We start from the raw sequence: 19970 nt of genomic DNA, 5'->3' as shown, positions 1-19970 counted from the left end.
GTGAATGGGATCTCCTGTCATATACATGAAATGACTATGACATATAACAAAATTTTGGATTTTAAAATATTGATCAATTCACTCATTTTATTAATTTAAAATTTTTATCTAGTATTTGGTTTTGCTAGCCAAAATATTACATAACTTCTTAAGGTTTCTTTCTTTGATATATTTTATTTTTGTTCTCATATTTTTTTTTACCATATAGTAAAAATAATTTGAATAGTAGTTTTTCTGGTAATTTAATCATTTTGAATAATAATATGTGCAAAATGATACAAATTAAATATTAGTAATAAATAAATAATAGTAACAGTAGTAATATCGTATGAATACATTTTTTATTGATTTTAATGCCAGAGAAGTTAACTTTATTTATTTGGTAGGTTTTAAAAAATAAATTTAACTAATTTAATTCTAGAAATACATATTCAACATGTACTGAGAATGAATATAATGAAATCTATAATATTCTAGTCAATGAGAAGTAAAATTATTGTCCTACCCTCAAATTATTTCTCTCTAGATAAACTCACACACACATACTCACATCATATTATAGCAAATTCTTAAGTACCAAAGTATTTAATGCAATCAATGCATATCATAGGTTTCTAAGAAAAGCTGACTGCTATCTGGAGAAGATAGATCTTCAAAGATGAATGGATTTGGATGGAGAGGGAGCAGAGAGAAAGACATTCTTGAGCACATAGAAGAAAAAGTGGAGACATTGATTTAGTATTTTCAGGCATCTTCAGAGAAGAGGGAGATTAATATTCCTGGTGGGAACCGTAGGTATTCACTTTCCTCTGGCTCATTAGTCTAGCTTAACCTGCTCGTGAGCCATGGCTTTCTGCTGTTCTTCAGGATTGCCTGACATTTTGGGTAATGGATGAGAGTTTACCCCTTTTCTCCATTAGAACCCAAACCTTTTTCCCTGGGTTCCTTTATGAAGGTTACACACTCTTAGCTTTGCATCTTGACTTCCTCACTAACATAGCCTTTTTCTGAGGATGCTCCTGGCCTCTGGTCCATGGCTATTAAACATGATTTGTAGATTTGCATAACTTTTTATCATTGGTTTACTATTGATGTTTATTACCAATAAATTTTTGTGGGTTTTTTTTTGGTTTTTTGAGACAGAGTCTTGCTCTGTTGCCCAGGCTGGAGTGCCATGGCTTCAGCCTAGCTCACAGCAACCTCATACTCCTGGGCTCAAGCGATTCTCCTGCCTCAGCCTCCTGAGTAGCTGAGACTACAGACTCATGCCACCATGCCCAGCTAATTTTTTCTATTTTTAGTAGAGGTGGGGTATCACTCTTGCTCAGGCTGGTCTTGAATTCCTGACCTCAAGCGATCCTCCCATCTCCGCCTCCCAGAGTGCTAGGATTATAGGTGTGAGCCACTGTGCCTGGCCCCAATAAAGTCTTTAGTAAAGACTTTACTATCTGGTTTATCTTTTAGATTTTTATGACAATTCTAGTTATTTTTGCCCCTCTCATTGAGAAGGAAGAGTGCTCTTACATTGTAAAGCTGATATTGGGCAGATAAAGTTGTAGGCCAAGGTGAGGAGATGGTTCTGCAATAGAAAACTCTTAAAAGGGATATGTTAGAGTACAGGACTACAGAATAACTGTGACTAAAGAAATATTTTACATAAAAAATGTTTTATAGTTTCTTCTTCAAAATGAACCTATGTGAAATATGAAATTGGGTAGATTTTCATAATCAAAAACACAAGCCTAGAATATAAGAATGTGAAAATTTTGTATTACCAAAAGAAAAAATGGATAATAGCATTTATTGAATTGTTCAACTTAAAATCAAGTAATTCCCAGTTACCAAATCATGGCGACTCCAACAATTAGTAATTTTCATTTTTTTGTAAGCACACTCAAGATATAATCTTGTAGTGAAAACTCATGTCATTTGCTTTTCTGTTCTCAATTTCAGAGTGACACTTCAAAATTGAATTCTTAAGACCTTCAAGACTTGTGAGTTTATATGTTTTTCATCAAAATACAAACCTCAAATAAAAAATAATTATATTTGACTGTATATTTTCTTTTTTTTCAAAATAGCATTTAATAAACACAACTTGTCTAATTCTGCAGATTTTCAGAGAGGCTCAGGGTTTTAACACACTTTAATTAGTCAACCATCTTGGAATATGCTACATGAGATTTCAGCCATTTTCATAGATCTACTGGTCTCAGAATTTAGATGTACTCTTTTTATCTCAAGTGGGAATTTTGAGTCATAAATTTCATGAGTACCTTCACCCTAAATCCTGGCAAATATTTAGGCTTAGAATCATGCTAAAGAAATCCTCAAGGATTTTAGTATTCCAAAGTTCCACAAGTAGTAAAAATTTGGAAGAAGGTAGAGTCATGATAAATTTTTGGTAAATCATTTGGTGTACTTCTATTGAATTAAAATGATCTCTGTGAGAATTGGTATATGTGACTATAAGTAGTATCACTAGACATCATTTTGTCACCCATTATTTTCTCATAGATTGATTCAACAAACCTGGCAGGAAAAAGTAGGTCAGGTAGAGCTACATTTTTAACTCTTATTACCATTGGTTTTGTTTTTCAATCTGTAATAAATCCAGCAAACTAAGTCATCATCATTTATCTGGTGTTACTACTATAAGAGATCAAAAAGAACAAAGTGGCACATGATATAAATATTTGTTTTATATTTTTTTAAATAGAGCTCCAAGTGAAATTTGAGACAGAAAATTAAAAATGCTTTAGAAATTCTTGATGTCGAAAGAATTTTCTATGTACTTTGGTTGGTTTCCAGAAACTAAATTTGAGGAAACAGAGTCTGAAGTTAGCACCTTTCGTCATTCTGAAGGCCTATTCTTCTAAAGCATGGACTGTGAAGGCAAAGAAACTTGTTTTGTTTTTAAAACAAAAAAATCCCCATATCTATTAGCTTACTATGGTAACCCCGAGGACAGAATAAAAGCAAGTGTATTCAGTTTATTTAATTCACTGCAGGCACTGTGGGTTAACAGTCTTAAAATGCAAGTTGCACATTTAATACTTTTCCTGCAAGGGTTTTACAACTTTCATAGGAAATAAGGATATGAGAATCTCAAAATATTCTGGGTTCAATATTGGTTTATATAAACAGTTCAAAGTTAGCAAAAGTTTTTCCAGAAGCCTCAGATTTCTGCTTATAGCATATTGGTCAAACCTTTGTCCCGTGGCCAAGGCTAGTCACAAGGCTGGCTACAAACCTATTTTACTTCTGCAGCCTCTATAGAGAAGGTAGTCAAGAGAGAAGTTGGTTTGAAACGATTATCAGATTGGTCATATAACAGTAGATACACTTAAATTATATGCATTCTGATGAGCCAGTCTTAATTTCTCCCTTCTTAGATGTAAAACGGATTTCATTATTTGATTATTTATTATGATGATAATAGCATTCATTTATTAAGCATTTCTGTGTGCTAGACAGTATTCCAAGCACTTTCTAAATATTAATTAATTCTCCAACAATTTTATGAGGCAAGTTTCATTATTCTCATTTGCAAATGAGAAAACAGGCACAAAGAAGTAAAGATACTTATTCCAAGTTTGCCATCTAGTAAGTGCCAGAACTGAGACCCTCTGAAACCACAGCCTTGACATTTCATACCACCCCCTAACTTCAAGTTAATGACTACGTCATTTCACTCCTTAAATATCTTTTTTTGACCTACTTGTATTACACTACTTATATTTTAAATGTAAGTAGTTATTTTTGTTTGTTTTACATTAAACCACCTTGCATTAAAACACTTCGTTCTATGCTGCAAGTGTAGAGCAGCTCCTTCTCTGAAGCATCATTTAGAAACACATGGCTACACTGTCTGTCATATGGTACACGTTACCTAAGAATGCCTCATTTCCTTATTTGTGTTATTCCACATGTCCTCTAGCAGCTGTTCTACACCTAACACCGTATAATCTCTGAATATTAAAAAAAAACTCTGATTTTTGAGGGTCTAGCAGACTATACATAATCATTTCAGTCTATTTTTTATGATGAAGAAAATTTTTAGTGATTGCTTAATATCTAAAGAATTCTCTCTGCACCTTGGTTGGTTTCCAGAAACTAACCTTGGGAAAACAGCATTTGAATTTAGCATCTTCTTATCATTCTGAAGACCTAGTTTTCTAAAGCATGGACTGTAGAGATGAAACCTTGTTTTGCTTTTAAAGAAAATCCCCATGTCTATTAGCTATATTATGATATTATTGGGCATCATTAATAATTTTACACAAAATATTTAATAAAAATCACAAAGGAAATGCTTTGAGCAGAAGGCCAAGTGCCAAGAAGCTGGAATGCATCAGCAATAAAGGAGTAAAGATCTTCTGACACCTTGCAAATACTCCTTTGCACGAGAATGAAAAAAATGCAGAGTTGATAGAACCATAATATATTTGATGTATAGGTGGATTTAGCTGGTGTAAAAATGATTGTAGTAAATTACTCTGAGAATAATCTAAATATGTCAAGAATGCATACATTTCCCTATTGGTACAAGATCCCTCATTAGGAAAAAATGAAATCATGCAGCCTCTGACAATTCTTCCTCCCACAATGGACAAGCAGGCCCTGTGCACAGTGTTAACAACTTGAAGGAATGCCAACTTTGGGCAAGGTTTGGAATGTAACTAGCACTCAAATACAGGTAGATGAGATACAATCCCAGTACTGTCTCTGGTTTGGCTCATCCAGGCCATGGGTTAAATGTGCAACACAAAAGTAAGCCATAATGATAGATGAGAATATTTAAGTGTTAACATTTAATGGGAAGGCTTTACTAAACATTTAAACAGTGATAACTGTGATTACATAGAAATAATGTGAGATTCATGCATCAGTCAATGCTGAGAAATGGAAACTGTACCCTGCTTGCATTCCTTGGCACATGACATCTTCTTCTACCCTCACAGTCAGGAATATAACATTTCCCACGTCTTCAGCTCTCTCTCTTTCAGTCTCTTTTTCTGACACTCCTCCCTCGCTCTGATAAGATCCACGCAGATAATCCAGGGTCATCTTCCCATCTCAAGATCCTTAGCTTAATCACACATCTTCCCATCTCAAGATCTTTAGCTTAATCACAGTTTTAAAGTCCTTTTTCCATGTAAGGTAACATGTTCACAGGCTCCAGTGTTTTACACATAGACATTTTTGGAAGTAGGGGTGGGGGGCATTATTCTGTCTATTAGAGAAACATACTACACAGATGAACCCTTTGAGGGCAGCATTCATATCTTCCTTATCTTTGTGCCACCAGAACCTACCACAGTCATTGCTTGGTATCTCAAAGGCATTCAGAAAATCTTTACTAATTGTTTTAATCAGAAATATTTATTTGGTATCTACTATGTGACAGGTACCTCTTCTAAGTCCTGGAGGATATGGCAGTGAACTATACAAAGTTCTTGCTCTCATAGAGCATACATTTTAATGTGAGTAAGCAGAGAGTACACACAAAAATGTGTGTTAGGTGCTGTGCTGCTAAGGGTTATGAAAAAAAAATAAGAAAAAAAAGTGCCAGGGTGCTATGTGAGAAGTCCTTTCATACAAGGTGCCACTTGATTGGAGACCAAAAACAATTGAGGAATCAAGGCTTATGGATATATAGGAGAAGAATGTTTCAAAAAGAGGAGATGAAAAGTGCAAAGACTCTATAGTAGGAATATGCTTGGATTTTGAAATGTTTAGGAAATAACAAGGATGCAAATCAGGCTTCACAGGACAGGGAGAGGGATGGTGGTACAAGATGGGATCAGATAGGCAGAAGGATGACAGATTGCACAGGACTTTTGAGTCCATGTTAAAGATTTGGACTAGACTCTCAGAAATATGGAAATCTCTTTCAGGGTTGGAATAGAGGGTGGAAAATTCTGACTTGTATCTTAAGAGATTACTCTGCTGTAGCGAGCACTGACTGTGGGGAAGGTAGGGTTGGAAGCAAGGAAACAAAACAGGGCTATTGCAATCATCCCAGGGAAAAGTGATGGTGACTTGGATTAAACTGGTAGCAGTGGTGGTGGTGAGAATTTGTAGCATCCTGGATATATTTCTAAGGTGGAACTCACATGATTTTGTTGTGTGAGGGAAAGAGAGTAATTAAAGATGACTTCAAGGATTTGGGCTGAGAATTTGATGAGTGGAGGCACCATTTACAAACCGTGGAAGATTGCAAAATAAGCAAAATTTCAGTTTTGGAGATGTTCAGATTGAGATCAGACATCAAGTAGAGAGGCGATGGGGACAGGTAGATGTGGGAGACTGGTGTTCAGGGGAAACATTAGGGATAGAGATATATATTTAGGAATCTAAGCACATAGATTGCATTTAAAACTAAAACTGGGTAAATTCCTCAGGGGAGCCATTTTAGAAGATAATTGACCCCAGGGACACTTGCATTTGGAAGTGAGAACAATGAGGATGAACCAGCAACGGAATCTGCAAGCAAGTGGGCAGTAGGGAATGAGGGGAAAGTGATGTCCTAGAAGCCAGGTGAAGACATTCTTTAAACAAAGAGTGATCAAATGTGTGAATTGCGGCTGAGATAGCAGTACAATGAGGAGCTCAAAATAACTATTTTAATTTAATTTAATTAATTTATTATTTTGAGATGGGGTCACCCTACGTTGCTTGAGCTGGACTCAAACTCCTGGGCTCAAGTAATCTGCTGGCAAGTGCCTTTATGATCCACTCAATAGTAAAGAATCTCTGTTGCATTTCCAAACATTAACAAATACTTAAAACTTTATGCTATGCAATTTGAGCCTGACTGGTAATATAAACTTTGGGGTTTTCTTGAAGTTTAGTTAAGACTTCTAGGTTTGTCATTTAGAGCTCCTTTACTTGCAAAACGCCAAAAATGTACTAGCTTTAACTTGTCTAAATTCCTTACATCTAATTATTTCCCTTCCCTTAGAAGACTAAGTCCATAAAAATAAAGAGATTAATGTAATTCAGGAAAATTCCATTTTCTCTGGGAAAACATAACTCAGCGCAGGCAGAATAGTTTAAAAGACACTTTGCTTTAACTTTTTACCCCATTTCCTCTAGTGCTGACAGAGATCAAATATCAAATGCTCCAGGTCAGAGATTAGTTATGGGGATTTTTTAGTTGAAAATGAGGCACTTGTATGCATTCACTTACTTGAGACCAGTGAATATATTTACAATTAGTGTTGTTTAACCGCCTATTCCCCTCCACTTAGTAAAATGAATGGTTAAAACATTGTCAGCTTATATGTGATTTCATACACCTAAATCATAGGATCTACGTTTCCCATCTTTTGTAAAAATATATATAGCATATAAAATATTGAAACTCATAGAGCCAAAAAAAATTTTCAAGTATTCTGCCAATGTTCATTATGGTTTCCTTAAAATATAATGTATGAAAGAAAATGATTCTACACACTTCTCCTACATCATACTCTTGTGCTTTTTTCATTTCCTTTCCACAGAAGGGACATTTATAGGGGGCATGGAGTAGACATACAGCAGGGGAAGCTGGTTGGACAAGGAGGGTGTAAAAGAAATTTGCCATATTGAATTCACAATCTGAAACTGTGATCTGAGAACAGAAATTGTCTTTCATGTGCATGGCTTGTTCAAGGCAAGTGTTTGGCTTTAAAGGAGTTAGAATTGCTCTTTTTTTTTTTTTTTTTTTTTTTTTTGAGACAGAGTCTCGCTTTGTTGTCCAGGCTAGAGTGAGTGCCGTGGCGTCAGCCTAGCTCACAGCAACCTCACACTCCTGGGCTCGAGCGATCCTTCTGCCTCAGCCTCCCGAGTAGCTGGGACTACAGGCATGCGCCACCATGCCCGGCTAATTTTTTATATACATATCAGTTGGCCAATTACTTTCTTTCTATTTATAGTAGAGACGGGGTCTCGCTCTTGCTCAGGCTGGTTTTGAACTCCTGACCTTGAGCAATCCGCCCGCCTCGGCCTCCCAGAGAGCTAGGATTACAGGCGTGAGCCACCGCGCCCGGCTAGAATTGCTCTTGATGTCTCCTTCTCTTGCTGCCTGCCTGCTCCCCCCTGTTGAGGATATTCTCCTTGCAATGCTGTAGACATATGGTTACATATTTCATTACCTTCTGTTTGAAATTCATCGGTCTTGATTTTAAGAATGTTTTCTCTGCTAGGTCATAATGTGTATCCTTGAATTTTCCTCTGGTAAAAACTATGTGCCAAAAATTGTTTGGTTTGATTCCAGATTAAAACCAAGCAAAATAATCAACCAACCAGCCTTTACTAAATTGAAAGTAAAAGTATATAGAAAGGGAGGAATATATTAGGAATTGTTGATGTGTGGCCAACTCCCTGATTCATCTATAAACATAAAACTGACTCTGGACATATAACTTCAAGAAAGGGCTCAGTGAGCACAGTATTGGAACACATAGATCCCACCGATAGGAGGAAAAATGGTCGTTTATATCTTTTTTATCACAGAATTAAATTTGCTTTCTCATCCACATTTTATTATTTAATGTCAATAAATATCAACAGGTTATTGAGTGTTATTGATAAGAATAAAATAGACCCAAGTTTAAATCCTAGCTTTGACACTTAATAGGAGATTAGACTCAGTTACCTGCCTTCCATGTCCTTCAGTTTCCTTAAACATGGAATGGCGAGAATCCCCACCTAATGAGATTTTTGTGATGAGGCTTATATTAAGCAATTTATGGGAAAAAAATCAGTGCAAAGTATAGATCCTAATAGCTTTTAATTAGAAAGTGAATAATAATATCTGTCTTGGAAACATATAATAAATTGACAAGTGTGTCATAAGTATATAATAACAAAGGAAATTTGGGAGAAAATATTTCTTGAGTATGGGCATGTCTCAGTTATAAATACGAAGACTTTTTGATTCATATTGTAAAGAGTTTAGTGCAGAAACATATAACATTACAAAGAACAGCTTGAAATCTTAAGTATATTCCCTCTCTAGGAATTATCAAGATAATAGAAATGCAGAGGATTTATAATATCACATCAAAGCTAATGTTCACTTACCACATGAATTATAATATTTCCAAGTGTCATCTCAGAAAACTAAGAGATTATTTATCCATCCCAAGATAAAAGAATATGTTAGAGTTCTTAAATGAATAATGATTCTGCTTCCCCATGATAAAGATATCTATCTATTCATCCATCTGTATGTATGCATCTATGTGTTTATATATATTATCAGAATTGTAAAGTGCATATAAGTAAATGTCAACAGAATCTCAAAATAGAATTAAATTTAGGACACCTTTGCCTTTAATCACCTTTATATCTAATTTCAAGTATTATTTTAAATTGGGAGAATAATACATATTATCACATATATAAGTCTATAGTTTGAGTTAGAATCACTAATGACAAAATGCTAATGTACAGTATCAACAACAAGGGTGAGTAGAACAGATTGCACATAGTTGCAGGTCTTCCAAATGAAAGTACTGTTGATTATACACTAAGATGTTGTGGCCTAGAAATAATGCTTAATTTTGTCCCGAGCATTTCGTTCAACCTAATATACAAACAGTCATATTAATATATCTTAATATCTTCTGCAAGATAAAACCTTAAGCCATTTAAGAACACAAGCAACAAAATTAACTGTTATCAGACTTTGGTTTATTGTAAAATTTAGCAAAGATTTTCTTGTAATCCCTGACCCCTTGCTCTGAAAACAAAAGCAAAAACATAATTATTGCTTATTCTTTTCTCCCTACTCTGTTTGTGCCACTGTAAAAGGAGGGAGAAAATCATTGTAATAAATAAAAATAAAGATGTAACAGAGAAAATAAATCAGTTCAGATGAGAAGTATTAGGAGCAACAGAAATACCATTAAGCGATTTCAAAATAAGCTTCTTTTAAAAAGGTTATCTTATTTTAAAAAATCACACCAAAAATATAGCAGCGGAGAAGGATAAATACAAGTTAATTGCACACCAGTCCCATGCAAAAAAAACTGGGTAATTAGCCAAAGCAGTAGTACTCAGAATCCAATTTGGGATGCTTGTGCAGTGCTTGTGAGTCCTCTATTATAGAGCTGTCACTGAATTGGTCCAAGTCTGAAGGGGTCTGATGGCCTGGGACATCGTCTGCCAAAGTGTCCAGATAGCTTCCCACAGAGATGCCATCCAGCCCATCGCTGCCATCGTGAAGGCTGTTGTAGCTGCCACGTAAGGAGGTGCTCTGACTCTCCAGTAAGCTGCACAGGCTGCCACTGAGGCTGCTGCCTCTGCTGGTGATGGTGGCTTTCTCCTCAATCATCCACTTGATGGACTCGATGCTCTCATTGATGACGAGCAACTGGCGCATGAGCCTGACATCCGTGGCTCTGAGGTTAACCTATGGAGAACATAGAGAAGAAAGACATATGTTATTCTTTATTCTTGAAGGACTCCAAATTCTTGTGGATTCTGTCTGCTGCAGTCCAGAATTTTAAATTCACAGAATAAAACATAAGCATGCTTGATCTCAGGATCTTTTTTGAAAATTGCTGACTGATGATTTGATTTGGAATCAGAACTGAAGAATCCACTTCCTGCCAGATGCTTCAGGCTCCAAAAGGGACAACAAAATTCCCATTTCGTCCCTGACCCTAACTAACCAAGCTGCCTGAATGTAGCATATTGAACAGCAGGTCTTCTGCTAAGAAATTTATTCTCTCCCTGGCTAGGTAATTAGTTTATCCACATTTACATGGGAATATGTGTGTGGATCCTGAGAGGTGGGGAGAAGAGGGAGGTGTAGAAATTAAGGAGTCGTCATCGGCATCATAGAAGCTAATGTGCCAGGCATCACTATAAAAACTCAACATTCATTAGCAAAATCTAATAACATTGTATTCCAGGTATTATTATATTTATCCTCATTTTACAAACGAAGAAAGATAAATTTACAGAAAAAAGTCAAGAGTACAGGAAAGGCCTGCACTCTACTCTTTATGACTATATTGACACAGTACTGAAAAATCCTTTTGCTTTTAAGAAGAACCAAATTGCTCTAATATTTCCTGAATCGAAAAGGGTACTGATACACTAGGCTGATTCAATTTACAAGATTGAGTGTACAAATATTTATGTAGATCTGATTATTTGTTTCAGATATGTCAGGGGCACCCCAATCAAACTGGGATATGAGACTCTGGGAAGGTCCCAGAACTCCCCGAAGTGCCTTCTAGGTTTCTGGTCCTTCTGAAAGTTCTAAATTACTTCAGAGGCATCTGTCTCTGCAGTCACAAAGCAGAGTGTCTTTGTAGGTCCCACAGTTTAAAGGGAACATTTGCTAACATCAAGGGTGTCGTGGTTTGGGGGCAGGTGCTGTAAGAACTCCTATGATTGTCCCTGTTCTTGCTGGAATTGAAGGAGATGTGCATCCTCCAAAGATTCCAGTGCCTGGACTGGGAGGTAGGGATGTGTTTGGCCACTAGAGGTCCTAATCACATTCTTCATGTTGTGAAAATGGATTTCTCTTCCTCCAGTTGGAGTATTAACCAAAAGGCTGCAACATGCTAATTCTTTCTTTAAGATACAGGCTAATTCAGATTTATGTCAGTTTCTAAAAATTTCAGAGACACTCATTCTTGAATGACTCAAGCCATAAAGGAGAAAGGAGCCATTGTTTTCAAAAGTATGCATTCATATTGCAAAAATATTTCCTGGTAAAGAGTTAATCCATAACTGAAGGGGAATTTTGGATTGAGTGAACACAATGAACGAACATTAGAAGGGATGAAACTTCCACTAATGACTTCAATAGATGCAAGATTATGGATTTAAATATATATATATATATATATATATATATATATATATATGTATAAACAGAAAAAGCATAAAGTACAATTTTAAATCCCTTAATTTTGCTGGTCTATTAAAGTGATTTGAGTAACTTTCTCATCTTCTTTGAGAAAAGACCAAACATAAATTGCATAAAGGGTAATGCTGAAAATTGTGTCTCTCTGAGGTTTTTGTGACCAGAAGGAGGTGGACTTAGCGAGTCTTGAGGTGCTTCTTTATTTGTGGTCATGTGTCAATAACCTCGTAATGATTTCATGTGGGGAATGGGGCTTTCTGGCAGTCTGTATATGTTCAAATTCACCCCCACGCCCCATGAGCCATCAAGACACTGGTCAAGTTACAAATAATACAACAAATATTTACAAAATCACCAGCTATTCGCCTAGGTCCACAGAGCAGCCCAGAAAATCAATATGAGTCAAACTCTTACAAAATTCTTCACCAGGCATCTGTAGCTGATAATACTTTCAGTGTCCCTTAAAAGGCATGGTGCAATATCAATCTGACCATTTCCTAACAGTGCCCCATGAATGAACCACAGCTGCAAATACTCACATCTCCACCCTGTCCCTTGAAAATGCTCCAGCCCAAGCCCAGCTCTGGGCATGCTCCCATCATTCCTCTCACTTGAAATACTTCACTGTCTTCCTCTCCAAATTCTCCCCAATCTTCAAGTCCTACTTCTTTCGTCAAGCACTATTTGCTGGCTCCAGCCTCCTCTGCTGGCCCATTTAACCTCCACAGTCCTTCTAGTTTGTCCCTCACAATGTGGCTCCACTTTGTACTGTTGTATACTGCTGCTGAGTACTGTAGTACTGTCGTTTAGTCTTTTCTTCAGCTAAGCTGTAAACTCCTTAAAAGAAAGAAGCCATGTCTACCATTTCTTCAATAATCTTAAAGTCTTTCCTAGGAATTGAATGATTTTTAGAAATAGCCATCATTTTAAGAACTGTGAAAGTTCAGCTCTTAAGGCATTGAATAATACCTGTGCCCAGCAAATTGTGTTACTCAGGGGTTAAACAGAATAAATCTTTCGTCAGTAATTTTTGTCTGACTTACCCAGTGGCTGCATCAGATACAAATTTTTCAATTTTATTGAACATTAAGACTAAAAGGGAAGTTGATGATAAAGTAACAAAAGCTTCCTTTGACCATGAAATGATTTATTTAAATAAGAAAATCTTCTGAAGGCCAAACATTCACAGGCCATTGAACCACTGTTGGGGGAAAAAAAAATGACGAAAGTCAGTCGGTTAGAACGTGTTGATCTGGCTGATAATGATTATAGATTTAACTGTGTTTAACCCTGTGTCCTCCAGTGAGAGAGTAAACAGCTTCCCACTGTGGGAGCGCCGGGTGAGGCGGTTCACACGGCAGCGGGTCCATTACCAGGAGCTCCTGGCGCAGGGAGCCCTGGCCGGCCCAGCTGGTGCAACCGCTTTCTCCAAACACTAAGGTACAGTTGTGCTACTGATGACCCTTGAAAGTATGAGCAATCTACCAAGGAACTAAATCACAATGTGGCTTCTGTCTCCAATAGCTGCCCCGCCTTTCCTCACTGTTATTCATTTCAGTCTTTATGAAGTCTAGCCATCAATTAAGAACTCAGCAGCCTTGCCCTGGCAGCACGAAACCACATGGTTCCTTCACTTGGGGTCTTAGAAGGTCCTGTAACTTTACTCTAAGGACATTGAGAGTCGGGACTCCTCCTCAGGGTCTGAGTTTAAATGTCATCTTTTTGGATACTTTGACAATCAAGGCATCCCATCCTCATGCCGTTTTATATAATATTCTCATGTCTATTGTTTCCTTCATAATATTTATGATTAGTTGAAATCATCCTGCTTATTATGTGTTTACTTTTTATTTTCTGTCTCCCCCATGATCATGGAAGTGCCACAGAGTGCAGGGCACTTTGTTTGTCCTGTCCATGACTGTGCCAAGACTTAGAAGAGTGCCTGGCACATAGTCAGCACTCAATTAGTATCTGTCCAATGCCTGCTTTACCAACTTTTCTTCAGATTGGACCATCTGTCAGGAATCTGGGGTTTTGCTGTGGGTCAGTGATGTGACTTGAGAGGAAAAACAAAGGGAGCTGCAGGAAGGAACATTTCAGTATTGAAACATTCCCAGCACGCATAATCTCATTTTCTATTCATTCACAGAATTTAAACACTGCAGAACTGGTGTAAGGTTATTCCCAGCTTAATTCTACAGAGTATGAGATAGTATCTTGAAAAGGAAGTAGACTTCAAGGTGTGAGTCACACTCCAAACATCATTCTGTTTGCTCAGAGGTGATAACTGGTACTAGCACAGTGCAGGTGTTCTGTAAACACTCGCTGAAATAAATTGAACAAAGGAAACAAACAGGACATGCACCAAAACACAAAAGGAAAAAAAAATGAGGTTGGGACTGATTGATCCAAAGAGATGGGGATGTTCTATGAATAAAGTCCTATGAATAAAGATCAATTTTGCCCAACTGTGAAGATTAAATACAATTGAGGAACCCACCTAACACCTCTTTCTGCTTTTCATTTTGAGGTTTCATTGTAGATGTTATTTATTTGATAAGGAGATTCTACAAATCAGATACTCTCAGGATTTCCCTCTATTATGATATATTCTATGATTCTTTGTCATTGCTGTGGCCATTGGATTACCAAATTGTTTCTTCATGAGACAATCATGCAGGCTACAGAGGAGATAGAACAATCAATTTTGCTGCTCAATAGCTCCAGCAAAAGATGTCACCAGGAAAGACTCGTGGCTAAGGTCAGAAGATTGAGCTCCATGTGAATTTTAATTAATTTTTCAGAAACCGTGTGGTAGTAATCATTTTGGCTCTTGCCAATGGGTTTAAAAATTATACTTGTGCTCTGCTCCAAGACAAACATGCATATCATCTTTCATACATCTATATATTAACTGAAATGTGCATGTGAACTGCTGAATGTATCTTCCAAATAGGGATATTTTTCACTCTTTCTCATCATACTGGAGGCTTGGATGGCACAGTGTACTCATATCTCTCAAAAAGGCCTCCCTACTATTTTTGTCCTTTTATTTATGAGCATTGACTAAACAGAAAAAAGCAGGCCATGTTGTAGTTATGCATTCCTGCTGTAAAATCCACACTATTCATGATAGAAATCCCAAGTTTTCTGCAAGCTGTAATATGAATTAGAAGGCAGAAAGACTTCTTTGCAAGTCCATAATCACAGACCTGAAGAAAGAAAAAACATTAGACTTGCCTTTGAATGTGATGATCTAACCCTAGTTTCTAATTAGGAGAAACCAATCAGCATTTTTCTCAGATTCATAGTTGGTGGAAGAAGGATTAATTTTGGCAAGGCCTCTTTTCTGGCCATATTAATTTCCAAATACACACACACACACATACACACACATTTTATATATGTGTGTTTATATATACATATATATAATTTTAAAGTATCTATATCAACTGAAAAACTGTTGTGAAGCTGCTTAGAATTTTGTTTTTCCCAGCAGTTTATTCCAGTTTTTACATGTTCCCTTTACATAACCTCCTCATGTCCATATATGTGCTCCCTTTCCAGATTCATCACATCCTCAATTTGATGATCACAGATTTTCTGCCTACCCATCCTTTAAATTCCTTTATTACTATCTATATTAATAAAGCTGTCCTCTGTTATAACTGTTTTCTCAGAGGGTCCATAAGAATTTTATTGTCTCTTTGCAGTCTGAGAAGACATTGTACAGCATCTCTACTCACGGCTTTTGGTTTGGGATGCTTCTGGAGAAAAGCCTGTAGCCTAATACAAATCAGTGCTGTCCCTTCCACCAAAGCTTTACTTTGCTTTCTCAGTCAGCTCAAAATTTACAACAAAATTTGTTTCTAATCGGGCAGCAGAGGATTCCATTTTTATATCAGTCATCTTTGTCTTCCTCCATTTGTGTTGTTTATATGTGGAATTGAACAATAACTAAAAGTTCACTCTTTTCCCAGAAAGTTATAGAAGAATAATTTCCCCAAAGACTAAATTACATTCATAAAAACACTGTCCTCAGCACAGCTGACTGATTGATGTTGTTTTGATAAAGTCGAAAGCTGCATCTGGTTTATTTGAAACAGGAGGCTCATGTGACTCCCCTGAATCTTAAACACAAATTCGTGCCACGAGGCTTGCTCGTGAGACCTGTATAAGTTTCTGCTGCTGAGTTTTCTGATTACCAAAGTAAGACATGCAGCTGTTCAGTATGAGTCCATCAGGGTCTAGGTCAAACTGATACTTAGATGCCTATGATATCAATTCCTTTTCCATATTCTAATCCAATGAAATTGTTTCCCTGAGTGTTTTCAATATGCATATGCAAAGTATAATTTTGGCTAATGCAACAGACTGTAAATCACCCAAGTCAAGATTCACTTCGAATGGTTTAGCAAAAATATGAACTCTCAACATTCATAGCAGAGAAGCTTATACATACACATAGAACACATACCAGAGAAGTGTTTCCTCTAATTTATAATAAATGTTCTGCATATACGATTTTTGAATTTAGAACTTAACATTATATTTTCACAATGGAAGACCAGGGCATGGTAATGTGCTCCTCTGCGATCTATAGTGGCCATTCTATAAAAAAGACATCTGTACTAGAATGTTTATAGCAGCACAATTCACAATTGCAAAGATGTGAAAACAACCCAAGGGCCCACCAGTACATGAGTGGATTTATAAGATATGGTGTATATATATATATATAGATATATATATATATATATATACACCATGGAGTACTACTCAGCCACAAAAAACAATGGTGATCTAGCACCTCTTGTATTATCCTGGATAGAGCTGGAGCCCAATCTACTAAGTGAAGTATCACAAGAATGGAAAAACAAGCACCACATGTACTCACCATCACATTGGTATTAATTGATCAACACTTATGTGCACATATAGTTGTAACATTATTGGATTTTGGGCAAGTGGGAGGGGGGGAGAAGGGGATGGGTATATTCACACCTAATGGTTGCGGTGCACACCATCTAGGGGATGGACATGCTTGAAACTCTGACTCGGGCAGGGCAAAGGCAATATATGTAACCTACACATTTGTACCCTGTAATATGCTGAAATAGAAAAAATTGGGGGTGAGGGATGCTGGATCATTGTATCTATGGAATGCTACTCTATTGATACATTGCTTTATAGTTTGAAAAAAAGTAATAACTACTTAAATAGTTCTTAATAAAAACAAGAAGTGTTCAAGGCAGATCAAGGTCATCATTGAAGGGGCATCAGCATCTCACACAGGACAATTTTTCTCCCCCCTAAGGAAAGGTGGTTTCTTACTCTAAAGGAGAAATGACAGGTGATATGTTTCTTAATTAATGACACAGACAATGCTTCCAATAGATTTCACTTATAAGTCATATACACTATAATTTGAAGGTCATAAAAGTAAAATATACATTGATGAGAAAAAGTTAACTTAGATAATAACATTCAGATATAATTTGAAGAGTTTAGAACATACTAAGATTAACTATATAGATATTACTGAATTTTCAATATTGACAATGTTATCAAATTGCAATTTTGCCTTTCAATATTTCTCAATTAATTTGAAAATGTACTTTAACTTGGCCTCAGTAGTGGGAAAAGGGGAGGAAATTAGGGTAGGGATAGGAGTTATGTTTATTGAGTTGCCTCCTATGAGTCAGATTTTTTTTTTTCAGATGTTAAATTATTTCTATTAGAAAGGGCCCTCTGTAGAAAGGTGCTTTTGCATAGGAAATATAATTGGGGCACTGGCATTTTATGATAATTATTAATTTTTTACCTAATGTTGATAATTTGGTAATATTTGAGATGCTTTACTTTATGATGCTGAAGATCAGTTTTGTTTTGTTTTTCATATGATGCCTAAACACAGACTAAATATTTGGGAAAATTTTGGTGGGACCCTCTATATGGGCAAATCTCAATAGCTGGGAGCAGTGATATGAAGAGCAGCCAATAAGAAAAATCTGATATATTCCAACATTCACTCATACTACATTAACTTTCTTGTCTAGTGATTTATTCAGTTTCAGATTTTTAAAATGGATTTATATATACTAATAAAATTATCTGCCATTTATCAAATGCTTCTTATATGCCCTGTACTTATCTCGATGCCTTCAATATTAATTTAGCTAATAAATGTAATGCCACTGTCACAACAAATCTGTGACAAAGTTGATTATTATTCTCAGTATAGTTCCATTCTGATGTATAAAGACCTTAGCAAGTCATTACTCACATCCTCACAAGAAAAAAGCTGAACAAACTGGGAATCAACAACCATTCTTAGGTTCATCAGAAAATTGAGGTCACTCAGAAAATTGTAGTCCTAGGAGACAAACAGGTGAATACATAGAATCAAAAGCATGCCTGCCCAGAAGCAGAAGGCCTCAGCTTTCTGTAGGAACACTTTAACTGTAACTGATGAATTGCTGGAGGTTCAGTGAGGATTAGCTTATGAAGTTTAAAAATCCAAAGGGGCCCAGTCTCAGGGCCGCCACTGCACTTTCATGAGTTTTATCTCTAAGAGCCCTACTAGTTCTTCAATATCCCCTGTATTCATGGCAGGGGGAGGGAAGCTCTGAAATGCACCCAGATCTCCTTGTTCTCCTTAACAAGGCCTGCCATTTTTGTTTTACCAGAGCCTAACAGACTGGGGTTTTACCAAAGCCTAACCAACCTGAGCAAAAAAAGTACCTAACTCAGACTCACTAAAAGACTGAAACATAGTTATGGACTGTAGACCACTTCCCCTTACCCCACATCTTACCACCATATCAATAAGGCTACTGTGTAATAATAGGGAATTATAGCTAAAAGAACTTTAAGCCTCTGACCCTATTTAAAGAGTGTGTCTAAGAAAACCCAATGACAATAGAGTAGACAAAAACAGGAGACTAGAGAAAATTTTAGTCTCTGCCACTTATAGCGACAGCAAACTGTACACAGAATCTAATTCCTAGTCACATAAACATAAAACTTCATGCTAACGGCTTATCTATCTCGGTTCCTTTTACATCATATCCAGTCTTCAACAAAGAATTACAGGTCATTCTAAAAAGCAAAAACAAAGCCCAAAGAGAAAAAGGAAGTATCAGAACCAAATATGGCACAAATTTTAGGACTATATGACTGGAAATTTAAAATAACTATGATTAATATGCTAAGTGTTCTAATGGAAAGAGTGGACACAGGTAAGAGGAGGTGAGTAATATAAACAGAAAGGTAAGAACTCAAGGAAAGAATCAAAAGGAAATGCAAGAAATCCAAATACTGTAACATAAATGAAGATTCCTTTAGATGGATCCATAAGTAGATGGGACATAGCCAAGGAAGGAATCAGCGAGCTTGCAGATATGGCAACAGAAACTTCCAAAATCGAAATGCAAAAAGAAAAAAGAATGAAAAAGACAGTGTAGAATATCTTAGAATTGTGGGACAATTACAAAAAGTATAACATAAGTGTAATGAGAATATGAGAAGAAGAGAGAAAGGAACAGAAGCAACATTTGAAGCAATGATGACTGATAATGCTTCCAAATTAATGACAGGCACAGATCCACAAAGTTGAGAGAATACCTAGCAGGACAAATACCCAAAACCCCACATCTAGGCCTATTATATTCCAATTGCAGAAAATCAAAGGCAATGAGAAGATCTTTAAAGAAGCCAGAGGAGAAAAACACCTTACCTACAGAAGAACAAGGATTAAAAATTATACTGGCCTTCTCTTCAGCAACCATGTAAGCAAGAAGAGTATGGAGTAAAATATTTAAAATCTTGAAAGAAAAAGGCTACCAACTTAGAATCCTGTGAGCAACAAAATTATCCTTCAAAAGTGAAGGAGAAGTTAGGGATGATAAGAAAAATTTCTGGAAATAGTTGATGGTGAAAACTATTGCGCAAAAAATGTGAATATACTTAATGTCACTGAACTATACACTTAAAAGTGGTTAAAATAGTAAATTTTACTATATATATATATATATATATATATATATATATATCTCCACAAATTTAAAAAGTGAAGGACAAAGACTAAAGATTT

General features: G+C 36.3%; 1 protein-coding gene across 1 annotated transcript in view; it reads right to left on the bottom strand.

Moving 5' to 3' along the window:
* Positions 1 to 9667: 9667 nt before the first annotated feature.
* LURAP1L (leucine rich adaptor protein 1 like) overlaps positions 9668 to 19970 on the bottom strand; it is a 38282-nt gene continuing 27979 nt past the window's right edge. The window contains exon 2 of the mRNA XM_012769615.3: positions 9668 to 10405. Within this exon, the coding sequence (XP_012625069.1) occupies positions 10031 to 10405 (375 nt within the window). The 3' untranslated portion in view covers positions 9668 to 10030. The remainder of the gene's footprint in view (positions 10406 to 19970) is intronic.

Source organism: Microcebus murinus, chromosome 12 (assembly GCF_040939455.1).
Source record: "Microcebus murinus isolate Inina chromosome 12, M.murinus_Inina_mat1.0, whole genome shotgun sequence".
In the NCBI taxonomy this organism is placed as follows: domain Eukaryota; kingdom Metazoa; phylum Chordata; class Mammalia; order Primates; family Cheirogaleidae; genus Microcebus; species Microcebus murinus.
Note: the sequence above shows the minus strand (reverse complement) of the source record. Positions and strands in the feature narration are given on the sequence as shown.